The following is an 11,312-nucleotide window of genomic DNA, read 5'->3' as shown; positions in this document are numbered from 1 at the left end:
CAGCTCACAAATTGCTTATCCCAGTCATCATCCAACTGTGTCTTCAGCACAATATTTCTTCATGTTCCATGTTCAACATCCTCATAGACTCTTCATCCATGCAAGCTGGCATCAGCCAACCACCAGCCATTGGCTTCACCATCCTAAAGATATGCGTAAGCTTGTTTTCTTAATGCTCACTCCACTTTGCCCTCATTTTGCAGGCTGCCAGCCTCTGCACATTTAATACTGTTCCTTCCTTACTGCACAGGCTCGTTATTGGTTAGTTACAGCCGCCATATTGCTATTTGGCACAGAAGGAGAGGTAAGTGAGGTGTGTGTGTGTGAGCGTAGGAATGCTAAACAGCAAATGTCAGTCTACAAAAGCGTCACACTTGTGGCATGTGCAACTTACATGGTAGCAAAAACACTTGCTTCCAGCAAAATGTCTGAAAGTCAGAAATGAGCAGTTCTTAGTGGGTGGCAGGGAAGGGAGATTACCATCAGTCAGTCAGTCAGTCAAAGAATATTCCAATCTAGCATATGGCCACACTGAGTTAGGTGATCCGAGGTACTGCAGCCTGGAGATTGGGCCATGGTCTGTCCTGCAGGTCAAGTGAAACCAGTTCGGGTGTTATGGAGGTATTAGTCCAGAGAATGGGCCAGAGTCAGTCGTGGGGCGTTAGGCAATAATGGTCAGGGGCTGGATAAGGGGCAGTCAATGGAATCCTAGGGAGAGCAGGCAAGTTCAAGGATGGAGTTCATCGCACTGGGTTGATTGGGAGAAATTTTGTTTGTGGAAAGGCAGGACTTCACAGATCATAGAAGTGGATTGAAACTACCCTAGTGTGAGGGGAATAGGGAGTGGCCTGTGTGTAGTTCCTCCTCCCTATGAGTGTTTGCTAATACCACCATCTCACCCAAAAGGAATGGCCACCTTGAGTAAGATCAAGGTCCCTTGTCCTGTTCTCTCAATGCCACTGATATTGCCACTCCAGAGCCAGCACTGTATTGATAATGTTGGTAGACTCCACCACGCTACAATCTTCTGCCTCTGACAAACCCGCCTGCTGTATTTTGACAAGTCATTAATGGCCAAGACTCTGGGATCATCTTCTGCCTGGTCTCTGGTAGCCCGAGTGCCAGAGACATGGGACTTCGCTTCTTCGACTGAATGTGGAGACAACGTGTGGACCAGGCTGCTTCTGAGCCTAATCCAGATAGAGCATCCATCAAGGGGACAGGACAATGCAGGGAAAAGCCATTCTGGTACATTTCTTAAGGTTTTGTGGATTCCTTCTCAGAGATGGAAGTGGAGCTGAGAATCTTCAGTACTGCCTCTTCGTGGTGGAAGTTTGCTGGGTACCACTAGTGCATGCATAAGAGAAGAATGAATTAGTTGTGTAAGAGGGATAAAAGCTGGTGCAGTTTAAGAATGAATTAGCAATATAATGTTAATGGGAAATGACTGTAAAACAGAACAAAAAAGCTTACTGCATAGGTTGGTCATTGAGGCCTCCCTGCCCCCACGAGTAATACTGCTGTTCTCTGGTCAATTCTAAGATTTTTTTCCTTGTAGGCAAAGAGGAGCCTAAAATCTGGCATTCACTTGCTGGTCTTGGTCCCCTCTGCCTGCTGTGGGCCAATATTTCCTGCAATGAGACAAAGAGAGGGATTGAATATGAAGAAATGGATGGAAGAGCAGTTAATTATGATTCAGGACTAGCAGAAGTCATGAGGTGTCTCCAGTTAGTGAATAGAAAGTGCAGAAGGCAGAAAAAGTTAGTAATGTGAGAGGTTGAGGTGCATGAGAGCCACTGAATGGTCTCACTGCATGCAATTGTGAGAGCTACTGTCTACAAGCATTAGCGAGAATTGCGTGCAGTGGCAGAGTGAGAGTGAGTGGTGGCACTGAGAGTGAGCATTAGCAGAGAGAAGGTGGTGGCACTTACCCTTGTGGAGCACAGAGGATCACTGACTTCCTTTCTGCTGAATGGTCCTTCTATCCTGGGACACAGCACTGACTTGGGCCTCTATCTGGATCAAGGCTGGCTCATGAATAACGGATAGCGTTCCTCTTCACCACCCAACAGCACCTCCAGGGCATGATACAAGAAGCAGGATGCGATTTTTCCTTTCTGGATCATGTCTTCAGTGATAACAGTGGAACACAACAGTGCGTGACGTGGTTCTTAGCCATCAGCATTTGATGTTAGGTGCAGCTGGGCTTTAACAATGGTGCCAGCAGCATGAACAATGGAAATCTTGACAATGGCAAGTACTTTGGGACTTTCTTGTACCATTGTGTGGAAAGACAGACAGAAGAGCGCGGTGGTATAATTTGTCAGGTGAAGAGCAGACGACAAAAGTGAGAAAGGTCATTGTGAGCCACGTCTAATCGGGAACCATGAATTACATCTGGCAAATCACCGACTGAAAATAGGAAATTCTGCCCATTATTCTGAAACTAGCTTGTCACTTAAACAAAATTTTTGTAAAACTTTCAAACAAATAATCTGTCTTTCAGCCATTGCCATCAACACTATGTACTGAATTTGATGTTGGTGGTGATGGTGAATTGGAAATACTGCTGCAGCCATTCTGAGGCACAACTGCAATCAAACACCAACAGACACTTACTTGGATGGTGTCAGCAAGCTCATCGTGTTCAGGAGCATTTTCTACTCAACAGCTACCAATCAGAGGTCAGGAGCTCTCTACTAGTGCCAGCACCATCAGGAACGGTGGTCACTTCTGGTACTGCAGGTAGCCCAAGCTGCAAGATCTTTGCTGGAGCCTGGAATGAATTTAGGTAGTGTTTCCTTGCTAGGGCCAGTTGAGGAGGAACCTTCCCCTGCCACCCAATCTCAAACCAGAATTTCTGGTAGGTAGCTCAGATGCTATGATTCCCATCTGCCACTGGTTGAATACCAGCTACAGCAAAGAAGTGATTTTTAAGTGGCCACTTAAGAACTTCAACGGACATCCAAGTAGAAAGGTTGTATATAAGCGGGCAAGTAAGGAAGACAGCAGGGTTGCCATATTTTCCTGTCCGATTTTACAGGCAATAGCACCCCCAGCCCCAACCCCATCCCACCCCTCCTAGCCCCCTTCTGTGATTAGCACTAAATTCCGCCCAATATTCCAGTATATCTTACAAATAATTAGGTGCATGAAATAAAACTGAATGCTGAAGCAGTCACAAATCCAAGAAATTATCACACTCAATAAAGGCAGCAACAACATGTGTATGTTGGTAAACAGATGTAAAATTTAACAAAAACCTCTGCTCATAGGCTTCAAGTTTATTTTCCACAAAATAACAAGACTGCATGCCTGGCTAGGTAAATCAGTTTTATAGCAGGAAACAGGAAGGTGAGCACGTGAAAAAAGGGATGTCCAAAGAATGGGTACATGAGGAGGAGTTAGAGTATCACGCTTTAAACCAGATAGTAGTCACTTGCACAGTCTAACCAATCCTCTCCCACTGAAGCTGGTGCTTCAGTCAATGGCTTGTTTAATAATCTTTTCAAACAATAAGCTAAGTAAACATTCTATTATTATTCAGCAACGAGAATGCAAGCTGAGAAAAACATGTCAAAAAAATCTCTGGTAGGCAAAAATGAAAAATACCTTGATTGGTTTCTGTAAGTCACTGTTGCAAAGTGACTGCAAAGGAATTTTATATGGTTTCCAAGTGGGGTTCAAATTTTTTTTAATAACCTGAAAATGACAAAGAAACATTAATGTAATAGCTGAAGGATCACACAAAGTAATTGCTTTTCTGCATCTTTTGTCACCATAACTGTATTAAAGTTTAGTTCATGGAAAGTACGACAAGTATAGAGGACGGCATGGTGGTTCAGTGATTGGCACTGCTGCCTCAGTGCCAGGGACCTGGGTTCAAATCCAGCCCTGGACAACTTTCTCCCTGCATCTGCGTGGGTTTCGTCCAGATGCTCCGGTTTCCTCCCACAGTCCAAAGACGTGCAGGTTAGGTGCATTGGCCATGCTAAATTGCCCACAGTGTCCAGGGATATGCAGGCTTGGTGAATTAGCAATGCAGAGTTACAGGGATAACATGGGTATGGATGCTCTTCAGAGGCTCAGTGTGGGCTGAATGGTCTGCTCCACACTGTAGGAATGCTATGGTTCTAACTGAAAATGTTACCCCACATATTTAAGGACGTGTTTGTCTAAAGCAGTTTACAAACGTAACCAAATTTTGTTGATTGATGGAGGGGAAGCAACAACATTCATATTGCATTGCACATGCAGAATAACTGTCTTGGCAGTATTTTCTTCAATTAATGGACTTAATAGAACTCAGCAGAAACTAATTCACTCAAATGCCCAATTTACTATTTTCTAAAGAATAATGCTGCAATTATAAAGTACAAAAAAGAAACAACTTTCTTTGCAGGCAAGAATTTGTCACTGTGAGCTCTTTATCAATCTACTTTCCTCCATATTCCACACATTACAGCTTATCTGAAACTCCGCTGTCCACTTTCTTCCTTCACCCACTGTTCAGAAAACTATCGATTCCTCGTCTCCAGTTGCCTCAAACTTAAAATTTTCATTCACTTATCCATATTCCGCCATGGCCTTGCTGAATCGTTGTAATAATTTTTACTGTCTTTACAATGCTTTAGAAGCACTGTGTTCCTCTGGCTCCGGATGTGTGCTTCCATTATCCTACAACCAATGACCAACCCCTCAGCCACCTGGGCCCAACAAGATAGAAATTGCTTTTTAAACTGCTTTGTCTCTCAACCAAGTTCTCCTCTTTTCAGATATTTGCTAAAATTCACCTATGACCAACTTTTAGTTAACCCTACTAGTTCTGTTTTCAACATCCACTTTTAGAAATAACTCCATGAAACACCAGGGAATAATTCTCCACATTAAAGGAGCTATATAAGTTTTCAATACTGTCGAAATTATTGTGGATTGCGTTGCAGCCATAGGACTGAAATTCTTTTGTGCTAATTCTCCAGTGAGTGATGATGAAGCAATGCTACAATGTCAAGTTCGGCATGGAATATTTTTATTAACCTATTTTTCTGATCAACCAGTTCAGAGATGTTATTACATGCCTCTGGAGCAGGTGGGACTTCAACCAGTATGAAATTTTTTAAGAATTCATTAATTCGAAACATGCGCAGTACAATGGAATTAATTGATGTATTTCATAAGAGTCATACAGCACAGAAACATATCCTACAGTCCAACCACCTCCTGGAGTCACACAGCATGGAAACAGACCCTTAGGCCCAACTAGTCCACGCTGACCATGTTCTCAAACTAAACCAGTCCCACTTGTCTGCATTTGGCCCACATCCCTCCAAACCTTTCCTACTCGTGTACTTACCCAAATGTCTTTTAAATATTGTAACTGTACCTGCATCCACCAATTCCTCTGGCAGTTCATTTCACACACTGTCAAAAAGTTTCACCTTTTGTCCTAAATCTTTCTCCTCTCAACTTAAAAATATTTTCTGAAGCATCTTCTGAAGAAGGGTCCAGACCCAAAATGTCAGCTTCCCTGCTCGGCCTGCTGTGTTCATCCAGCTCTACACCTTGTTATCTCAGATTCTCCAGCATCAGCAGTTCCCACTATCTCTTAAAAATATACCCCCTAGTTTTGAACTACCCCACCTTAGGAAAAAGGCCTTTGCTATTCATCCTATCTATACTCCTCATGATTTTACAAACCTCTATAAAAGGTCACCCCTCAACGTTCTACGCTCCAGTGAAAAACACCCTTGCCAATTCAGCCCATTTTTAATAACTCAAATGCTCCATTCTCAGTAACATCCTGTTAAATCTTTTCTGAACCCACTCCGGTTTAATAATATCCTTCCTATAACAGGGTGACCAGGACTGCTCACAGTACTGCAGAAGAAGATGTCTCTCAAACATCCTGTGCAACCTCAACATGACATCCCAACTCCTATACTCAAAGCTCCGGGCAATGAGCGATGGGCACTCTAACTGTGCCTTCCCTCCCGTTCCATAAAAACCACCCCCCACCAGCCTGCTCGTGAAGGTGGAATGAATTTTGACCATGGTATATCCTAGTAAGGGAGGGATGGGTAGCAAATGAGAGAAGTGAGTTTTGTTATATTTGTGCTTCATGAGAAATGGGCCCCACATTTCTACTAATTTAGCTTGATGGATTAAGACAGTAGAGTTTCTCGAAATCAATTTAAAATATCAGTACTAATTTTCCTTTAGCCAGGTGAAATGTAAACTTTGATACCCACAAAATCTGTGGCTATGTTTCAGTACAATATCAAGTAGTAACAACCTTATTTCAAAAATATGGTATACCTTAATTAAAAATCTTGGTCTGCACTTTTGAAACATCCCCACAATAAAAAAAAACTAACCAATTTGTTGTAGATCATTTGGAAAGAAAAATGACCGTTACCATGCTATTTAAAGAGTCAGGACATTGTATGAAGTAAAGGCACTATTATGACTGATACGGAATTTACAATATCATTGTGCCTTTCAGAACATATTTCTCACCTCTGTCCGATGCACCATTTGCCATTTTCCATCTTCTGTTTGTTTGCAGAATTCCAAATAAGGGTCTGATTTTCCCCAAAAATCCTACTCAATACAAGTAATAAAAGTAAAACACTAACTTAGTTCTAGAGATAAAGAAACCCTTTAATACTGTAAATCAGTAAGTGGCAATAAAACAGACTTTATACAATAACTTAATTTAAAGTCTGTGCTCTACCTTTTTATCCAATTTGCGTGCTTGAACTTCAAAATTTACCACTCGGTTATCTTTTACTTCTTCTGCAAAAATCTAAAGTGGATAAAGCCATTAGAAAAGTTTTACCAAAAAAAAAAATTACCTCTACTAGTCCATCTACTCCACTTATCACCTTTCTCCTCAAATCCCATCTGCATGCGAGACTTGGTGTAAGTAAATCTTGCCCCAGGAAATCAGCAATGCTATCTTATACCTAGTTAAACAAAAACATACAAGTAGGGCCAAACAAATCTCCAGCCTGATGGGAAAGCTACTTCAATTCCCTTCCTGCAGCAAAAGGTAGTCAGATAACAAGTACTCAGGCAGATTGGGAAATAGTTATTCATGTCTAGAACGCAAGGTGAAACAAGGCCACTATTTTTTTTTTAAAAATATAGGTTCATGGGATAATTGTGTCACTGGCAAGGGAAGGGTTTACCACCCTAGAAAAATTGGTAGTAAGGCACCTCTTGAACCGCTGTTGTCCTTATGCTGTTTGGGAGGCAGTTCCAGCATTTTGATCCAGCAATAGAGCAGGTCAGGCTATTTAGTTTCAAGTCAGGAAGATGTGAGATTTAGAGTTGTGGCGTTCCCATATATCTGCTGCTCTTTTTCTTGTAGGTAGCAGAAGTCACGGGTTTGGAAGGTGCCATGAAAGGAAATTGGGTGGGTTACTGCCTGCTGTAAATGGTACACACTGCTGCCACAATGGTGGAGACAGTGAATACTGAAGGTGGGATGCCAGCCAAGCAGGTTGCTTTGGCACTGAATGGTGTTATGCATGATTAATTTTGCAGCTGTATCCATCCAGACAAGTGCAGAATATTCTATCACACTCCACACTCATGCCTATTACATATCCAATGGACATGGAATAGCAGAAAATAGTGACGAGGTTTCTACACTTTATGTGAAACTATATTTTATTACAAATAAATCAATTCTAACCACAGAAATAAAAAATATGAATTGTCAATTTATATCTGCTAGCTAAAACCACAACCTCCCTTTAAAGCCCTATACAAACATGCAAACATACACAGACAGACAAACATAGATGCTATGGGTGGTTTAAGAACTATTGCAAAACACAGTTGAATAACACCAGTCCACAGGTTGTGGTCATGTGTCCTTTTTGCTTCTTCCAAGTCGTTCTGATCTCCAGTCACCTATTTCCAGGTCCCTCCAGTTTTCTCAAATTAGAGGCAGTTGACACGTTGATTTTTCAGCCTTTTGGTCACTGATTAGAGGCAACAGGTTATAGCAAAGGGTAGGAGAGATTTACCTCTTTTTAAAGGTTTTTGGTTCCTTCTCTTCAGTCTCTTGCAGTCTGGAAGCTTTTATCTCTCTACTGTTCAGCTGCAGCTTTGTTGTCATGCTGATGACAATGGGCCTCCACAACTGGTCCTGACTGCACAAACAAATCAGCAGCAATCTGTCTCTGGGCAAAGCGATTTCTGTACCCACATATCCATGATGCCACGACATTTCAAACATCAACCCTCAGTACTTGAACAAAGCAACAGTATAAATACAACACAAAATGAGTTCCAGTAACGAGTTTTAAAAGCACAGCTCTTAACTGTGCAACTCTATCCACAGTTTTGGTTTAAAACAGTACTTTTCCAATTTTGCTCCACAATCTATAAATGATGGAAGTCAATTTAACAACCAGAGGAGGAAATGATACAACAATTCCTAACCTCAATGATGAAGAATCTCGCACATCAGTGCAAAATACAAGACTGAAAATTTGCAACGATCTTCAGCCAGGAGGACCAAATGGATGATCCACCTTGCCCTCCTCCAGACATCCACAGTCCTCAGTCAAAGCAATTCAATTCACTCAACTTAATATCAAGAAACAGCTGAAGGAACTGGAAACTGCAAAGGTTATAGGTCCTGACAAATGCCAGCAGCAGTAATGAAGACTTGGGCTCCAGAACCTAGTCAAGTTGTTCTCGTAAAGTTACAATACTGGTATCTGTAATATGTTATGGAAAATGGCACAGACATGTCCTGTACGCAAATATAATCCAATCCAATTGCTATCTTAACAGTTTCTCCTTCATCATCAGCAAAAGAGGAAATGTCATCAAAAGTGCTGCCAAGTGACACTTACACAGCTACAATCGGCTCCCTGGTGCTCAGTTTGGATTTGGCCACGACAACCAGACTCCTGATCTCTTTACAGCCTTGGTCTGAACGTGGATAAAAGAGCTGAAATCTAGAGTGAGGCGCAAATCACTGGCCATGATATCAAGTCAGCATTTGATCTAATGTGGCATCAAGGAGTCTTAGCAAAATTAATGTTAATTAAAGGAAAAAAAAATCCTCACTAGTTGGAGTCATCTATAGCACAATAGATGGCAGTTGTAGTTGTTGGAGGAGGTCAATAAATCCAGCTCCAGATATCATTGGAAGTTTCTCAAGAAGGCCCTGACTTTATTCTTTCGCTTTTGCTGTTATTGACTAAAAATGAACGTTTTTAACCATTTGGAGGGAATTTCAGTGTGGGATGCTCCCACAATGAACAATGAGAAGATGTTAGCTGGCAATGAGTGCTAGGACAGTGCAGCGATCCATTAGACATGGGTCTAAAGGCGGGATGAAGCTAAGAACAGGCAACCAATGTAGTTTGCTCTTAAGGAGCAGTACACTTCGAAATGTGTGCTTGTATTTGCAAAAAAAGTATCAACTATTCCACCAATGTGCCTTTGAAAACAATTTTTGGATTCTCTTTTCACATGTCTTAAAAAGAGTCAGGTCTGGCTGGTAGCACTTCACCAGGTGCATGGCTTGAAATTTCAGGAGGTCCAGGCAGTAGTAAGCGTTTCCATGATTACCGTGCAGAAGATAGCACAAGCAGGTCACTGCAGAGAATAGTATGAGAAATCTCGCTAGACTTCACGAAAAAGCCCTCCATGAAATTCACCAAAGTTCTGACTCTTGGCCAATCTCTGGTAATATTCAGCACAACATCTTTCAAATCAACTGCAAATACATACTTCACACAAATCCCATTCTTCACCAGACTGGCTGGACACTAATCACGTGGGAGCTCCTTCAAAGTTTGTTGATTTGTCTGATCCCATACGTACCAATCAATCAATCAACAAACACTGGGACTGTAAGCATGTAAACCTGCCAGTGCCACAAAAACCCATCAGGAAATTAAAGGTTCACCTAACCACTACCATGCTCTAGTCACCACATAAGGTATTTTAGTTTATACCGTGATTGTCCCTTTTCCTGCCGGCTTCCCATTGTGCAACACAAGCGGCCTGGTCAATTTCTTGCTGGAGACGATCTGTCAAAACAATTTAAATGTATTAGTTTATCGTAAAATAATTAACAGAAACAAAAGCTAAAAGTCTGGGGAAAATCATCATTGTGCTCTAACAATAAACCTACATGCAAGAATTATACATAATGAACGAGTTGCCACTCAGTTACAGAATGAGTATTGCCAAGAAAAAGAGACATGTTCCGAAAGGGGTTAAATGGGAATGTGGAATTCAGAATGCAAGATGATCAGCCATGATGTTATCGAATGGTGGAGCAGGCTCAAGAGACCGAATGGCCTACTTCTGCTCTGAATTCATTTGCTCATATATGCACTGCACACATCAGGGCAGATCAAGAGTGTACGCTGAAATATGATAGAGAATTTATACTAAAATCCATCACACTGATATCATATCTAGAAACATTTTGACGATAAAAGAAAATCATGATAATTACTGCAGTGCAATGGATGCAATGACAAAACTATTTCCCTTAAGCCATGAAGCACAAAATTAAACAGTTTTGTAGAAGTATTCAAAGCTCCAGCGACTTAGCAAACTAAAGAACGAAATATTTGTAGTTACCTGGCCCAGAGTACATTCAAATTCTCCGAGGAAATCATCATCGCCCAGATCAAAAGTTTCGTTATCAATATCGTAAACTCCAAATTTCAGTTTCTGTACTTGTTCAAAATAGTAATCTATCATAAATTTCTTTGAAAATTTTGGGCTAAGGCAGTTCTTAACCATTTCTGTGCGGCCAATCTAGGAAAGGTAAAAGGAACAATTAACCATCACTTATAATAATATTTTTAATTTGAGCTTACTAAGCCAAATCAGAAATGAATCAGTGGGTTACTATAGCACAAAAAGCAGCTTTTTGACCAATTATGTTCACACCAGAGAAGTCTTCAAACCAGGTATGAACCAATTTACAATCTTTTGTGACCAGACACATTACACTAATCCTATTCCAAAGGAATCAAAATCCAAATGCTGGATGTTATATAATGTAATGTCAGGCCATGTTTCTCACCAACACCACCACTTGATGGTACAGCGACCGTGCACACATGAAAACAGTTTTGTAGTCAAACTCCACCTCACTGAAATCAATGGACATTATAGTACAGCAGAATGGACTCATCAGTACGGGATACCCTTAAACAAATAGCACAAATAGGTGAGACAACAAGGTGCAGGGCTGGATGAACACAGCAGGCCAAGCAGCATCATAGGAGCAGAGAGGCTGACGTTTCGGGCCTAGACCCTTC

At 41.4% G+C, this 11,312-nt stretch overlaps 1 protein-coding gene across 3 annotated transcripts in view; it reads right to left on the bottom strand.

Annotated features, from left to right (window-relative positions):
• Window positions 1–6: 6 nt before the first annotated feature.
• The window catches only part of LOC125481153 (copine-3-like), a 17,433-nt gene continuing 6,127 nt past the window's right edge, over window positions 7–11,312 (bottom strand). The window contains exons 2-9 of one of the 3 annotated variants that reach the window (XM_048592342.1): window positions 10,624–10,803; window positions 9,987–10,061; window positions 6,734–6,805; window positions 6,517–6,600; window positions 3,613–3,702; window positions 1,932–2,412; window positions 1,474–1,631; window positions 7–1,347 (exon numbers count right to left, since the gene is read on the bottom strand). In XM_048592342.1, the coding sequence (XP_048448299.1) occupies window positions 2,392–2,412; window positions 3,613–3,702; window positions 6,517–6,600; window positions 6,734–6,805; window positions 9,987–10,061; window positions 10,624–10,803 (522 nt within the window). In that variant the 3' untranslated portion in view covers window positions 7–1,347; window positions 1,474–1,631; window positions 1,932–2,391. Of the gene's footprint in view, window positions 1,348–1,473; window positions 1,632–1,931; window positions 2,413–3,612; window positions 3,703–6,516; window positions 6,601–6,733; window positions 6,806–9,986; window positions 10,062–10,623; window positions 10,804–11,312 lie in introns of those variants that run through there. The other 2 variants (XM_048592341.1, XM_048592340.1) reach the window with 2 other exon arrangements.

This window comes from Rhincodon typus, unplaced genomic scaffold (assembly GCF_021869965.1).
Source record: "Rhincodon typus isolate 14 unplaced genomic scaffold, sRhiTyp1.1 hic_rhity00001036, whole genome shotgun sequence".
Taxonomy (NCBI): domain Eukaryota; kingdom Metazoa; phylum Chordata; class Chondrichthyes; order Orectolobiformes; family Rhincodontidae; genus Rhincodon; species Rhincodon typus.
The sequence above is the reverse complement of the archived record's forward strand: the minus strand, read 5'-3'. Positions and strand labels throughout refer to the sequence as shown.